This window comes from Cherax quadricarinatus, chromosome 17 (assembly GCF_038502225.1).
Source record: "Cherax quadricarinatus isolate ZL_2023a chromosome 17, ASM3850222v1, whole genome shotgun sequence".
In the NCBI taxonomy this organism is placed as follows: Eukaryota; Metazoa; Arthropoda; class Malacostraca; order Decapoda; family Parastacidae; genus Cherax; species Cherax quadricarinatus.
In genome coordinates, this window is record NC_091308.1 from 26,323,617 (window position 1) to 26,340,905 (window position 17,289).

The window sequence follows — 17,289 nt, forward strand, 5'->3', positions numbered from 1 at the left end:
CAGTGGTAGCGTGTACTACCACTGCCTCCTCAGTGGTGCAGCGGTAGCGTGTACCACTAACTGTCTCCTCAGTGGTGCAGTGGTAGCGTGTACCACCACTGCCTCCTCAGTGGTGCAGCGGTAGCGTGTACCACTGTCTCCTCAGTGGTGCAGCGGTAGCGTGTACCACCACTGCCTCCCCAGTGGTGCAGCGGTAGCGTGTACCACTGTCTCCTCAGTGGTGCAGCGGTAGCGTGTACCACCACTGCATCCTCAGTGGTGCAGCGGTAGCGTGTACCACTAACTGTCTCCTCAGTGGTGCAGTGGTAGCGTATACCACTGTCTCCTCAGTTGTGCAGTGGTAGTGTGTACCACTGTCTCCTCAGTGGTGCAGTGGTAGCGTGTACCACTGTCTATTCAGTGGTGCAGTGATAGCGTGTAACACTGTCTCCTCAGTGGTGCTGTGGTAGTGTGTACCACTGTCTCCTCAGTGGTGCAGTGGTAGCGTGTACCACTGTCTATTCAGTGGTGCAGTGATGGCGTGTACCACTGTCTCCTCAGTGGTGCAGTGGCAGTGTGTACCACTGTCTCCTCAGTGGTGCAGTGGTAGCGTGTACCACTGTCTCCTCAGTGGTGCAGTGGTAGCGTGTACCACTGTCTCCTCAGTGGTGCAGTGGTAGCGTGTACCACTGTCTCCTCAGTGGTGCAGTGGTAGCGTGTACCATTGTCTCCTCAGTGGTGCAGTGGTAGCGTGTACCACTGTCTTCTCAGTGGTGCAGTGGTAGCGTGTACCACTGTCTCCTCAGTGGTGCATTGGCAGTGTGTACCACTGTCTCCTCAGTGGTGCAGTGGTAGCGTGTACCACTGTCTATTCAGTGGTGCAGTGATAGCGTGTACCACTGTCTCCTCAGTGGTGCAGTGGTAGTGTGAACCACTGTCTCCTCAGTGGTACAGTGGTAGCGTGTACCACTGTCTATTCAGTGGTGCAGTGATAACGTGTAGACCTGTCTCCTCAGTGGTGCAGTGGTAGCGTGTACCACTGTCTCCTCGGTGGTGCAGTGGTAGCGCGTACCACTGTCTCCTCAGTGGTGCAGTGGTAGCGTGTACCACTGTCTCCTCAGTGGTGCAGTGGTAGCGTGTACCACTGTCTCCTTAGTGGTGCAGTGGTAGCGTGTACCACTGTCTCCTCAGAGGTGCAGTGGTAGCGTGTACCACTCTCTCCTTAGTGGTGCAGTGGTAGCGTGTACCACTGTCTCCTCAGTGGTGCAGTGGTAGCGTGTACCACTGTCTCCTCAATGGTGCAGTAGTAGCGTGTACCACTGTCTCCTCAGTGGTGCAGTGGTAGCGTGTACCACTCTCTCCTCAGTGGCGCAGTGGTAGCGTGTACCACTGTCTCCTCAGTGGTGCAGTGGTAGCGTGTACCACTGTCTCCTCAGTTGTACAGTGGTAGCGTGTACCACTGTCTCCTCAGTGGTGCAGTGGTAGCGTGTACCACTGTCTCCTCAGTGATACAGTGGTAGCGTGTACCACTGTCTCAGTGGTACAGTGGTAGCGTGTACCACTGTCTCAGTGGTACAGTGGTAGCGTGTACCACTGTCTCAGTGGTACAGTGGTAGCGTGTACCACTGTACCACTGTCTCAATGGTGCAGTAGTAGCGTGTACCACTGTCTCAGCGGTACAGTGGTAGCGTGTACCACTGTCTCCTCGGTGGTAAAGTGGTAGCGTTTACCACTGTCTCCTCAGTGGTACAGTGGTAGCGTGTACCACTGTCTCCTCAGTGGTACAGTTGTAGCGTGTACCACTGTCTCCTCAGTGGTACAGTGGTAGCGTGTACCACTGTCTCCTCAGTGGTACAGTGGTAGCGTGTACCACTGTCTCCTCAGTGGTACAGTGGTAGCGTGTACCACTGTCTCAGTGGTACAGTGGTAGCGTGTACCACTGTCTCCTCAGTGGTACAGTGGTAGCGTGTACCACTGTCTCCTCAGTGGTACAGTGGTAGCGTGTACCACTGTCTCCTCAGTGGTACAGTGGTAGCGTGTACCACTGTCTCCTCAGTGGTACAGTGGTAGCGTGTACCACTGTCTCAATGGTAGAGTGGTAGCGTGTACCACTGTCTCCTCAGTGGTACAGTGGTAGCGTGTGCCACTGTCTCCTCAGTGGTACAGTTGTAGCGTGTACCACTGTCTCCTCAGTGGTACAGTGGTAGCGTGTACCACTGTCTCCTCAGTGGTGCAGTGGTAGCGTGTACCACTGTCTCCTCAGTGGTACAGTGGTAGCGTGTACCACTGTCTCCTCAGTGGTGCAGTGGTAGCGTGTACCACTGTCTATTCAGTGGTGCAGTGATAGCGTGTACCACTGTCTCCTCAGTGGTGCAGTGGTAGTGTGTACCACTGTCTCCTCAGTGGTGCAGTGGTAGCGTGTACCACTGTCTATTCAGTGGTGCAGTGATAGCGTGTACCACTGTCTCCTCAGTGGTGCAGTGGTAGCGTGTACCACTGTCTCCTCAGTGGTGCAGTGGTAGCGTGTACCACTGTCTCCTCAGTGGTGCAGTGGTAGCGTGTACCACTGTCTCCTCAGTGGTGCAGTGGTAGCGTGTACCACTGTCTCCTCAATGGTGCAGTGGTAGCGTGTACCACTCTCTCCTCAGTGGTGCAGTGGTAGCGTGTACCACTGACTCCTCAGTGGTGCAGTGGTAGCGTGTACCACTGTCTCCTTAGTGGTGCAGTGGTAGCGTGTACCACTGTCTCCTCAGTGGTGCAGTGGTAGCGTGTACCACTGTCTCCTCAATGGTGCAGTGGTAGCGTGTACCACTCTCTCCTCAGTGGTGCAGTGGTAGCGTGTACCACTGTCTCCTGAGTGGTGCAGTGGTAGCGTGTACCACTGTCTCCTCAGTGGTGCAGTAGTAGCGTGTACCACTGTCTCCTCAGTGGTGCAGTGGTAGCATGTACCACTGTCTCCTCAGTGGTGCAGTGGTGCAGTGGTAGCGTGTACCACTGTCTCCTCAGTTGTACAGTGGTAGCGTGTACCACTGTCTCCTCAGTTGTACAGTGGTAGCGTGTAACACTGTCTCCTCAGTGATACAGTAGTAGCGTGTACCACTGTCTCCTCAGTGGTACAGTGGTAGCGTGTACCACTGTCTCCTCAGTGGTAGCGTGTACCACTGTCTCAGTGGTACAGTGGTAGCGTGTACCACTGTACCACTGTCTCAGTGGTGCAGTGGTAGCGTGTACCACTGTCTCCTCAGTGGTACAGTGGTAGCGTGTACCACTGTCTCTTCAGTGGTACAGTGGTAGCGTGTACCACTGTCTCCTCAGTGGTACAGTGGTAGCGTGTACCACTGTCTCCTCAGTGGTACAGTGGTAGCGTGTACCACTGTCTCAGTGGTACAGTGGTAGCGTGTACCACTGTCTCCTCAGTGGTACAGTGGTAGCGTGTACCACTGTCTCCTCAGTGGTGCAGTGGTAGCGTGTAGCACTGTCTCCTCAGTGGTACAGAGGTAACGTGTACCACTGTCTCAGTGGTAGTGGTAGCGTGTACCACTGTCTTTTCAGTGGTGCAGTGTCTCCTCAGTGGTACAGAGGTAACGTGTACCACTGTCTCAGTGGTAGTGGTAGCGTGTACCACTGTCTTTTCAGTGGTGCAGTGGTAGCGTGTACCACTGTCTCCTCAGTGGTACATTGGTAGCGTGTACCACTGTCTCAGTGGTACAGTCGTAGCGTGTACCACTGTCTCCTCAGTGGTAAAGTGGCAGCGTGTACCACTGTCTCAGTGGTACAGTGGTAGCGTGTACCACTGTCTCCTCAGTGGTACAGTGGTAGCGTGTACCACTCTCTCAGTGGTACAGTGGTAGCCTGTACCACTGTCTCAGTGGTACAGTGGTAGCGTGTGCCACTGTCTCCTCAGTGGTACAGTGGTAGCGTGTACCACTGTCTCCTCAGTGGTACAGTGGTAGCGTGTATCACTGTCTCAGTGGTACAGTGGTAGCGTGTACCACTGTCTCAGTGGTACAGTGGTAGCGTGTACCACTGTCTCAGTGGTACAGTGGTAGCGTGTACCACTGTCTCAGTGGTACAGTGGTAGCGTGTAGCACTGTCTCAATGGTACAGTGATAGCGTGTACCACTGTCTTCACAGTGGTACAGTGGCAGCGTGTGCCACTGTCTCACTGGTACAGTGGTAGCGTGTGCCACTGTCTCCACAGTGGTACAGTGGTAGCGTGTGCCACTGTCTCAGTGGTACAGTGGTAGCGTGTACCACTGTCTCCACAGTGGTACAGTGGTGGCGTGTACCACTGTCTTCTCAGTGGTGCAGTGGTAGCGTGTGCCACTGTCTCCATAGTGGTACAGTGGTGGCGTGTACCACTGTCTTCTCAGTGGTGCAGTGGTAGCGTGTACCACTGTCTCAGTGGTACAGTGGTAGCGTGTACCACTGTCTCCACAGTGGTACAGTGGTGGCGTGTACCACTGTCTTCTCAGTGGTGCAGTGGTAACGTGCACCACTGTCTCCACAGTGGTACAGTGGTAGCGTGTACCACTGTCTCAGTGGTACAGTGGTAGCGTGTACCACTGTCTCCACAGTGGTACAGTGGTAGCGTGTACCACTGTCTTCTCAGTGGTGCAGTGGTAGCGTGTACCACTGTCTCCACAGTGGTACAGTGGTAGCGTGTACCACTGCCTTCTCAGTGGTACAGTGGCAGCTTGTACCACTGTCTCCACAGTGGTACAGTGGTAGCGTGTACCACTGTGATCCTAAACCAAAAACTTCAAAATATTAAAGGCAACATTTTAGCTCTATTAACATCTTTGCATCGGAGACTATTAAAAAAATCGTAATTTTTCTATTTCAGATTTGTTCTAAAATAGAAATTAAGGCATGTACTGATGTGTATTTTCTGTTAATCACGATGGTAAAGAGGGTGGGGGTGAATGGCTAAACTCGTGGGGGCCACATAGCACCTAAGGGGAATAGGAAGCATTCAGGCTCGATCCAAGAACGGGAGGGACAAATCCAGATCCTTGGATCAAAAGTTTACCCCCTCCCCCATAACCACCATCAAGGCACCTCTCTCAGAACCACCGACCCATAAAACATGAAATAAAAAAGCCAGTGCTTAGTGTGTAGGTGAGGTGCAGCCTTAATGACTCTCCTACACTCCAGCCAACATAAAATTAACAAACTTACAAGCTTTAATCACCATACTGGGAACACTAACTTGCTGGTTTCAGGAAAACAATATATACTCTCCTAGATGTGTATACATCACAGTGTTTATCTCTCATAAACAATATATACTCTCCTAGATGTGTATACATCACAGTGTTTATCTCTCATAAACAATATATACTCTCCTAGATGTGTATACATCACAGTGTTTATCTCTCATAAACAATATATACTCTCCTAGATGTGTATACATCACAGTGTTTATCTCTCATAAACAATATATACTCTCCTAGATGTATATACATCACAGTGTTTATCTCTCATAAACAGTATATACTCTCCTAGATGTGTATACTTTACAGTGTTTATCTCTCATAAACAATATATACTCTCCTAGATGTATATACATCACAGTGTTTATCTCTCATAAATAATATATACTCTCCTAGATGTGTATATATCAGTGTTTATCTCCCATAAACAATGCATACTCTCCTAGATGTGTATATATCACAGTGTTTATCTCTCATAAACAATATATACTCTCCTAGATGTATATACATCACAGTGTTTATCTCTCATAAACAATATATACTCTCCTAGATGTATATATATCACAGTGTTTATCTCTCATAAACAATATATACTCTCCTAGATGTATATATATCACAGTGTTTATCTCTCATAAACAATATATACTCTCCTAGATGTATATATATCACAGTGTTTATCTCTCATAAACGCTCTGTTCTCTGTTATAGTATTCATATTCTTCACTCGTAGTTTATAGGTGAAATTGACCCTTACTTGGAGTTTACCTGGAGAGGGTTTTAGGGGTCAATGCCCCCGCTGCTCGGTCTGAGACCAGGCCTCACCCTTAATGGCCCTCATACTGTCGATAAGTTTAAACGTAGCAAACTTAGCCCAAATTACTATAATATTAATAATTGGTAGCACTCTTAAATAACATAGGTCATATGTTCCCTCCTTTGAGATGGGCTCTTGGGTCAATTAATCAGAGCTTCACTTCCCTTCCTTGAATTAAACCTTATTACCTCTCAGTCCTCAGGTGCTGTAGGACCTGTCACCTCTACTGTGTTGGTCTCTGCAAGTCTACCTGCCTCAGTTATACACTGCAACAAATATATATATATATATATATATATATATATATATATATATATATATATATATATATATATATATATATATATATATATATATATATATATATATATATATATATATATATATATATATATATATATATATATATATATAGTGTATATATATATATATATATATATATATATATATATATATATATATATATATATATATATATATATATGTATATATATATATATATATACATATGTTGTGTCTAATAAGCCGAGGCGTCCAGTTTGGGCTGTTTGCCATGGGTTCACTTTGCCGAATAAGCCGAATGAACATTTGTTTTTCCCATAAATCATCGAAAATCAATCTGACCATTACGAAAAAAATATATGTCATTGATTTTAAGTAATAGCAAATAAATTTATATTAACCTATGATATATACAACAGAATTTAGCCAACAAAATTTTACGTTAGTTTCAAGGAGGTCAAGTGAGGTTTCTGTGTTAATTTTGGCCCAGAAATAAAATTTTCATATCATTGTTAATGAAAAAAAAAAAAACTTCCAATCAATAAAACAAATGGAAAAGTTTAATTTTTAAGAGAGTTCGGCGTGCTGAGCAACTTTGCCTTATTTAGTACGATACATATGTATGTCGTGCCGAATAGGTAAAAATTGCTATTTTTGGCATAAATATCAACGCTCTTCTGCCGAATAAGGCAAACGAAAATTTGCGTATGCAATAATTTCGCAAAAATCGTTCGGAACGTAACGAGAAAATATATTTCATTGTGTTTGTTTATTAAATTATTGTAAACTTATCTAAAATATATTTAGTTGGGTTAGGCTAGAATAACATGCGCTTGTTATAGTAAGGTTAGTTAAGTTTTCTAAGGCTCTTTAGGTACATAATTATTAATTTTTATGTTAAACATAAATGAAAAATATATTTTTAGACATAAAAGAAAATTTTAGTATGGCCTTAATTTTAAATGAGTTCTTGTTAATTGACCCATTTTTACCTATTCGACACGACATATATATATATAAAGTAAAAGGACGCAATTGCAACTAATGTGACATTTTATTGTGGAAACGTTTCGCTCTCCAGGAGCTTTATCAAGCCATTACAAACAATACATGGACACAGAGGGTATATAAAGGCTCAGAGTGAGGTGCAATACTAGTGAGGTACCATTTCGATGTTCACTAGTGGTAGTAGTAGTAGTAGTAGTAGTAGTGGTAGTAGTAGTAGTAGTAGTGACAAAAGTTGTAGTAGTAATACAATATGGTAGAGCAACTAATTCGTACATGAGTAAAAGGATATAAAAGCTATTACTTGGGTAACATAAAAATAGGTTGGACAAATATAGACTGGAAAGAGGCAGCTTGTTTCAGTGTTCACTCTCTGTAATGTGCTTTGTGTAGTATAACAGGAGAGACTATGTGATGGCAGGGTTTACTGTTTTCAGAAGGATTCTTGCTAAGACTTCAGAGATGGTGAAGCTGCCGTTGTTTTGTTTAATTGTATTCGAAACAGCGATCAGTGCTGATTCGAGGCACTTGCGTCTGCGGAAATTAGTTTTTTTGATCACTAATTGGGCGTCCCTGAATTTCATGAGATGATTGGTGGAATTACGGTGTTGTACACAGGCGTTGTTCAAGTTATCGTTCCTACATGCGTAAATGTGTTCATTGAGGCGGGTGTCGAGGTTTCTTGCTGTTTCACCTACGTAAATCTTGTCACAGCCTCCACAGGGTATAGTGTAAACTCCTGCATTGATTGGTTCGTGGTGCTTGGATTTTGTCCTGGTTAGATCCTTTATTGAAGCGCTAGAAGCGATGGCGACTCTGGTGTTAGCTTGTGAAAGTACTTTTGAAACGTTCAGTGCAACCTGGCTGTTGGGAAGAATTATAACTTTGTTGGGAGTGGTGTTGGTGCATGGAGAATTAATGATCTGAAGAGCTCTTTTCTTGCAGTCTTTGATGAAAAAAGAAGGAAAATGTAACTCAGTGAATGTTTGGTGAATGTATGTACATTCCTCGTCAAGAAACTCAGGACTACAAATTCGGTATGCTCTTAGAAAAAACCCGATAATGATGCCTCTTCGGGTTTTTCCTAAGAGCATACCGAATTTGCAGTCCTGAGTTTCTTGACGAGGAATGTATATACATTCACCAAACATTCACTGAGTTACATTTTCCTTCTTTTTTCATCAAAGACTGCAAGAAAAGAGCTCTTCAGATCATTAATTCTCCACGCACCAACACCACTCCCAACAAAGTTATAATTCTTCCCTACAGCCAGGTTGCACTGAACGTTTCAAAAGTACTTTCACAAGCTAACACCAGAGTCGCCATCGCTTCTAGCGCTTCAGTAAAGGATCTAACCAGGACAAAATCCAAGCACCACGAACCAGTCAATGAAGGAGTTTACACTATACCCTGTGGAGGCTGTGACAAGATTTACGTTGGTGAAACAGCGAGAAACCTCGACACCCGCCTCAATGAACACATTTACGCATGTAGGGACGATAACTTGAACAACGCCTGTGTACAACACCGTAATTCCACCAATCATCTCATGAAATTCAGAGACGCCCAATTAGTGATCAAGGAAACTAATTTCCGCAGACGCAAGTGCCTCGAATCAGCACTGATCGCTGTTTCGAATACAATTAAACAAAACAACGGCAGCTTCACCATCTCTGAAGTCTTAGCAAGAATCCTCCTGAAAACAGTAAACCCTGCCATCACATAGTCTCTCCTGTTATACTACACAAAGCACATTACAGAGAGTGAACACTGAAACAAGCTGCCTCTTTCCAGTCTATATTTGTCCAACCTATTTTTATGTTACCCAAGTAATAGCTTTTATATCCTTTTACTCATGTACGAATTAGTTGCTCTACCATATTGTATTACTACTACAACTTTTGTCACTACTACTACTACTACTACCACTAGTGAACATAGAAATGGTACCTCACTAGTACTGCACCTCACTCTGAGCCTTTATATACCCGCTGTCCATGTATTGTTTGTAATGGCTTGATAAAGCTCCTGGAGAGCGAAACGTTGCCACAATAAAATGCCACATTAGTTGCACTTGTGTACTTTTACTTTACATATTGTCGGTAATTCTACCAACTTTATTACACGACATATATATATGCAGAAGAACAAGCCGCCTCACGGGGATTGAAATCTTTAGCTTTAGATTCTTGGTACTCTCGTGCGTCGTCAGGAGCTATGCAATGTTGCATCACCAGCAACAAAGGGAAGGGAAATCCACTCTGAGGCAAGACAGAAGTTCAACCTTGATCCATGGATGACCTTTGAATGTATCTGGGTATAGACCAGCTGCAGCTGACAACTCGCCAGAACATTACCACGCTCGCCTCTTATAAAAATATTTAGTGCATTCGACAGTAATAGAGAAAATAATATACTAGGTTATGTAGTAAGGATTTTAGACAGTGTATCAGCTGTTAGACGATGAAAAGATATCCACCAGGAAAATAATCCTAACATTAAGAGGCATGTAAGTTCCCCAGTCTTCTAATATCATGTTCATTTTTCCACTATAATCTACCCTGTCCATAATTACTATCACATTTGCTTTGTCTGTTTCGTAAGGTGAAGTCCAGGATCTTTAATTTCCTTAATTCATGTTGCAGAGGCCTGAGCGCAGCCCAGACCTCTGCAACACAGTTGTCCTCAAAGATTTGTTGTTATACCATGAATAAAGGAAAGATCCTGGACTTCACCTTACGAAACAGACAAGGCAAATGTGATAGTAATTATGGACAAGGTAGATTATAGTGGAAAAATGAACATGATATTAAAAGACTGGGGAACTTACGTGTCTCTTAAATATTAACAATAAATACTAAATAAACATGCAAACACCAAATAATGCATAGATGTACTTCACATGACCCTTGTTGGTTTAGCCCTTTCCCCATAATAATAATATGACCTAGTAGGGCTTCTGCAGTGTTTTTTCATTCTTATGCTCTTAAATAATAATAATAACAATAATAATAATAATAATAATAATAATAATAATAATAATATTGTCTTGTGTTGACAGGGTCCAGGAAGGCGCCGGCCAGCAGTGGTTACTTGCCCCGGCCGTCACCAGCTGCTGCTGCCACCATTGTTACCACCTCCTTCCTCACCCTCACAGCTGCCCTCAGCCCCGCTATACTGTAGCGCCCTTCCCCTCACCCTCCACTGCCTCCCTCCTCCCCCCACCTTTCTAGCTTCATTCCCCTTTACCTCTAGCACCCTTCCAAACCTCTCCTCTAGTACCCTTCTCCCTCTAGCACCCTTCCCGATTATTTAGCTCCCTTCCCCTCCTTTAGCTCCCTTACTCGCCCCTCCTGAAGCTACCCCGCTCCTCTAGCTCCCCCCTGGACCCCACTTCCCCCCGTCATCTCCCCTACAATAAGACATAAGCTTGTAGACAGCTTTCTTGTATTGTAACTTACTGGACAATAAAATTACATAAAACCATTTCCGTGTGCTTTATTTGTCTATGAATTTAAGGTTGTTCATGGTTATTTATAAGACATGATCTCAGAGAACATATAAAACACACACACACACATACACACACACACACACACACACACACACACACACACACACACACACACACACACACACACACATACACACAGTAGTGACAAGTAAAGAGGCGGAGCCAGGAGCTTGGACTCTACCCCTGCAACCTCAACTAGGTGAGCACAACTAGGTGATTACACATACACACATACACACACACACACACACACACACACACACACACACACACACACACACACACACACACACACACACACACACATACACACACAAACAAACACACACACACACACACACACACACACACACACACACACACACACACACACACACACACAAACAAAAAAACACACACACACGTGCCCGCAGGTTTGTGACACCCACAAGTGATAAAAACAATGTCAGGGAACTGGAGAAAGTGCATAAGTTTGCAACGTTAATAGTCCCGTAGGTAAGCATAAGGAACTATATGAAGAGACTGAAAGAACTGAACCTGACTACATTAGCGGAGCGGAAAACAGAGTAGACATAACCACAAACAAAATACAAAGAAAAATTGATAGGGCAGACGGGGCTAGACTGTTCGAGAGGCTGGAAACTGGTAAATAAGGTTACAGTTCTAAGCTGGAGGTACAGTTGAGTAGCAGAGATGTCAGGAAATATATTTTTAGCCAGAGGGTGATCAGGACGTTTAATGACCTGAGCACAGAAATAATGGAGGCAGGATCCATACATTGTTTTAAGAAGTTCAGGAAGCTGAGAGGAAGTGAACTCGGCAAGTGGAAAATTGAAAGAGCGGGCCAGGAGCTGAGATTTAAACCCTGCAACCAGGAAGAGGTGAGTACACAGGCTACAACGCTGTACACCCCGCTGTACAACATAATGTACATCATGCTGTACATCATGCTGTACATCATGCTGTACATCATGCTGTACATCATGCTGTACATCATGCTGCACATCCTGCTATAGTCATGTAAATCACTGTATTCCATTTTTGTTTCCTAGTTAAATCAAGACACAAACTCAATGTTCTCTCGTTTACATTTAAATATTCATAAATATTAGAGGCAATTTTTGGCATTGTGTGTGTGTGTGTGTGTGTGTGTGTGTGTGTGTGTGTGTGTGTGTGTGTGTGTGTGTGTGTGTGTGTGTGTGTGTGTGTGTGTGTGTGTGTGTGTGTGTGTGTGTGTGTGTGTGTGTGTGTGTGTGTGTGTGTGTGTGTGTGTGTGTGTGTGTCTGTGTGTGTTTGTGTGTGTGTGTGTGTGTGTGTGTATACGCGGTTACATAGTAGGACTATACTAAACTATCTTCAGGATATTTGTCATAAAATTAACATATATAATCTTTTCTCTACTAAATTCCTTGAGTAATTAATCTAAAGGAACTTGGTCGCATTAGATTACATAACTCACAGCTTACGACCCTATATAAGTGGCCCTAATAGTGTTACGAGTTAAAGCCTATTGGCTAGGCTGTCGTGAGTGCGCACGTCGCTTGACACACCGTATATACGGTAAACAAGTGTATGTTTCTCAGAGTATATTCACTGACATTTTATTTTAATCCTTATTTTAGGGATTAAAGTATTCTTGACTGGTGATGGGCAGATTACATACTCTTAATGACGCTTGTGAAGTCGATAGGCTTTATATCACCATTAACCAGCCAACTACTTGACATGCTGGCTGGTCTGTTTTGAGGTGGTGTTCGCTTGGACCTGAGTGGGTGTATATACAGTGTAAGCCTGGAAGTGAGAGGGTGTGTACAGTGTAAGCTTGGACCTGAGTGGGTGCACATACAGGGTAAGCTTGGATGTGAGTGGGTGCACATATAGGGTAAGCTTGGATGTGAGTGGGTGCACATACAGGGTAAGCTTGGATGTGAGTGGGTGTACATACAGGGTAAGCTTGAATGTGAGTGGGTGCACATACAGGGTAAGCTTGGATATGAGTGGGTGCACATACAGGGTAAGCTTGGATGTGAGTGGGTGTACTAACTACAGAACATTTCCTAAGTATGAATATAAATACTCTTTCTAACAGGTAACAATTTACGTGTGTAACTAATATAGATATCAGTAAGGTTAGTATGGAATTAAAGTTGGTATACGTTATTATACACTCTCCCATACACACAAAAAAATAACAAATTTAATATTACACACGCGAAACGTAGCAGTCTATCTGCTGTATCTCCCTGTGTAACAGTACAGCAGTACATCTGCTGCATCTCCCTGTGTAACAGTACAGCAGTACATCTGCTGTATCTCCCTGTGTAACAGTACAGCAGTACATCTGCTGCATCTCCCTGTGTAACAGTACAGCAGTACATCTGCTGCATCTCCCTGTGTAACAGTACAGCAGTACATTTGCTGCATCTCCCTGTGTAACAGTACAGCAGTACATCTGCTGCATCTCCCTGTGTAACAGTACAGCAGTACATCTGCTGTATCTCCCGTGTGTAACAGTACAGCAGTATATCTGTATCTCGCGTGTATAACATATCAGTACATCTGCTTCAAATGGTATTTGTTCCCATTTATGGTAAAGACAATTTTTTCACCATAAATACCATTGTAAATACTGTAATGATTCGCCATTACACATTTAACACATGCAGCTAGGAAGATTGGTAAAGCATACCGTGAATGTATACCCTAGACCTGCTCAGAACATTCCAAGCTGCACTAACAAATGCAAGGAATAGAAAACAAGAAGTCAGACAACAGGAATGGGAACAATTTCTTGGTGGGTTAGATAGGTCTACCCCTTTAAGTTTGGCTTGGAAAGGTATATATAAAATAACCAGGAAAAAGACTGGTAATGTTGCTCATCCCTTTCCTATTGAAAAAGCAAATGACCTCATTAAATAACTGATCCAAAATATCCTGGCATTAAAATCTCCCACTTCATATTAGAAAAAAACCTAGAGTGCTTCCGAAGAAAGGTCGAAATTGATTGATTTTATGAGTCAAAATATTGATGAAAGTGACTGCCTCTTCACCGAGTATGAATTAGATAATGTATTAACTAACGGTTGATGAAATGCTCCTGGGGAGGATGGTATAACTTATAATATCCACAGAACTCTAAGACAGGTCCCTGATAAACCTATGTTAGAACTGTATAATCTCGGTTACATCGAGGGTGTTCTTCCTACGTCCTGGACCAATAGTCTCATTGTGCCTATCCCAAAGCCGCAACAGCCTGATACATTCAGACCAATCTCTTTAACTAGTTGTCTTTGTAAAAAAAATGAAAGAATGATACTTCACAGACTGTACTACAGAATCAGACTCCAAATATTCCCTCATCTCTATGGGTTGATGAAAGGAAAAAGTGTGCAGAATTGAATTTCCACCTTTCTCACTGCACACATTTCTTAGTTTACCACATTTCTTGATCTAAAACTTGCATTTGATATCAAACGGAACCGTTATACTACATGAACTAGACAAAATGAATATTGGTAGTAACCTACTCAGTTGGATAATAAGATATCTGTCAAATAGAGTATCTTCTGTCCTTTACCAAGGCTTTAGAAGTTAGTCTAAAGAAATGTCCCTGGGGAGGAGTTTTCAGTCTCATGCTAATTAATGTTCTGATTAATGCTCTCCTAAATGCTCTACCTGCCTCACATGAACATATATCTATAAGCTATAGGGATGATATAATCCATACAACAAGGCATAAGAAGATGCATACCATTCTTAACGAAGTTCAAGCATTTTGTAATCGATTAGGCGTCATCACATCTTCATCTAAAACAAAGATATTGCAAACGACATCCCCCACCCATCAGTTTGCAGGGTGAAAACATGAGCTACGTTAAATCTTAAATACTTATTGGTATAGACGTACCCTTCAGTAAATCCACCATACCACAACTAAATAAAAAATGCAAAGATAGGCTAAATCTTCTCAAAGATGTTGCTGGCTACAACCTCAACAATGATGCTAATGTGAGAATAGTGAGACTGAGTATGCTGCTCCCATGTTGATTGCTGTATAGCCCTTGTGGCTTAGCGCTTCTTTTTGATTATAATAATAATAATAATCCCATGTTGATTGATATTAGCTAGGGAAAGTTCTCTCCAACTGTTGGAGTTAATGCAAAATGAGGCCCTCAGAATTATTCTTGGCTTTCTTAAATCCACCAAGGTTTTGAATATGAGGAAGGAGCTTGGTGTCTAGTATCAGTGATAGGATTATTGAGATTAACACTGTACTTGGTATTAGAAATGAACCAAACACTGTCACTATGAATCTCACTAGTGTCTAGAAGTAGATACACTTAGATCTTAATGGGATGTAAAAGCATGTAATTATATTAAGTTTTATAACTTGCACGAGCTGTATGAATGTAGACAAGAGCATTTCATCCCTCCATGGAAGATGTGTTCGTTAAATATAACATACCCGCAAGCCCCTCCCAAGAAGCTCGTCACTAGTAATACCTTCCTGAAATCACTTGCAAAAGCAACTGCTCAAGAAAAAATTTCTCGCCTAACTGGTAGTAATAATTTATCACTAGTTATATACATTGATAGATCTAGGTAGGAATCTACTGGCAGAGCTGCATCTGCTCTTGTTGCCACCTCCCCTAATTAAGAACGATAGCAACTTTGAGTTAGGCAAAAGAATTAACACCTGGGCGTCTATACTGCAAACTGAAATGTTTGCAATCCTAATGACGCTAAAGCTAACCTATGTCTAGCTTTAGGAATAATATTAAGAGAGAAGTAAATAATAAAACTTAATGTTATAGGAATGCTGTTAGAAGCCTAAGTAGATCTATAACCCATTATGATAACATGTACCTTGATAAGTACATTTATGGAGCAACTTTCAATGTGAACAGACTGACCGATCTTGTAGCCAGGCTTAGGCTTGGTTACAATTACTTCTGGCAGTTTGACAGATTCACAGATGAAACCAAATGCCCTATGGCCACTATCTTGAACACTGTGATTAATTGTCCACTTATTGAGGAATATAGAGATAATACAATAATCTGTGTGACATGTCAAGATATCTTAATGAAAATAAAATACCAGATATAGCAAGCAAATTTCCTAAATTTGCTTGTAACAGTTAAGTTAAATGTAGATATAAATCCAGTTGTACTCCTGTTGACTGTTTTGGGGCCTAGTTCCTAGGCCTTTTGCTCTTACGCTACCCATCACAGGATGGACATGGAGTGCACAATAAACTGGCAAAATCTAAAAATCTAGTACATCTGATGTATCTTGCGTGTATAATAATACAGCAGTACGTCTGCTGTATCTGGCGTGTATGATGATATAGCAGCACGTCTGCTGTATCTGGCGTTTACGATGATGCAGCAGTACGTCTTCTGTATCTGGCGTGTATGATACAGCAGTACGTCTTCTGTATCTGGCGTATATGATACAGCAGTACGTCTGCTATATCTCACGTGTTATCAAAGGTACAAGTGGTATATGAGAGAACTAGTGTGTGTTGAGTCAAGCCTCGCTTACACAACATTCTTATCACCTTGCCTGGAGGTTCTCTTTATTTTCTATTATAGCGACGGAGCAAGTGTGGAGTTTGCTGTCATTTTAGAAATCCTTTTAGCTGAGGTGTTAACGAACCAGATTTGTTGGAATATAACTGTACACTTCTCTTAACGCTTATTTAAAGAACTACAGTGTAGTTAGTAATGGAAGAGTTCTGAGAAACGCAATTCTTATTCGAGGGTCAAGGATGGTTTAATTCCTATAGTGTGGATTAAAAAGCTGTATGTTAAGAGACGTACACGTCTCCATAGACAGGAAGCGTCAGGCAAGAAAACTTATTTAGCCTAATTATTTCAGGAGGATTTAAAAAATGTGGTTTTAGTCACAGTGACGAGTGTATGTCTATATACTCAATAACTGAGCTGAATGAGACACATGGGGTTTAGCTTATTACTGTATAAATGCAATAAGCATAATATAAATATCAACTTCCTAATTAGAGAAAGCATTATTTTTTTTTACCCGTTAAGGGTGTCTGTTGGGCCTTTAAAGTTCTTCGTTCTTGCCATTAAAGTGTCAGGTCCGCCCTTCTTCCTAGCCTCGTAAAATAAGTTTATGTATCCGCTGTTATTCTCCTCAGTGCTATCTTGAAAAGTTAACCAATCAAGTGTCCGCTGCTACCACTAAACATACGAAGCTCGAGTTAAATTTTTGCAAGAATTCTTTTATAGTGGAGAAGTAATTCAAGATTGTTTTTCTTTAAAGCAGTTTGTGACAGAACCAACGAGGGGTAATAACCTGCATGATTTGGTTCTGGCTAACAGAGATACCTTTATTAATAATAATCTAAGAGATTACAGAGAAACTTGGCGTGAGCGACTGCAAATCGATTACCTTTATAGTAGTGAATGGAAATATGGTAGATGACAGGGAAGCTCACACGAAGGTGGAAA

The 17,289-nt window shown here is 42.6% G+C and overlaps 1 protein-coding gene across 1 annotated transcript in view; it reads left to right on the plus strand.

The window, feature by feature from the left end:
* LOC128686467 (uncharacterized) overlaps nucleotides 1-10,784 on the plus strand; it is a 464,741-nt gene extending 453,957 nt beyond the window's left edge. Inside the window, exon 7 of the mRNA XM_070086004.1 lies at nucleotides 10,358-10,784. Within this exon, the coding sequence (XP_069942105.1) occupies nucleotides 10,358-10,479 (122 nt within the window). The 3' untranslated portion in view covers nucleotides 10,480-10,784. The remainder of the gene's footprint in view (nucleotides 1-10,357) is intronic.
* Nucleotides 10,785-17,289: the final 6,505 nt, after the last annotated feature.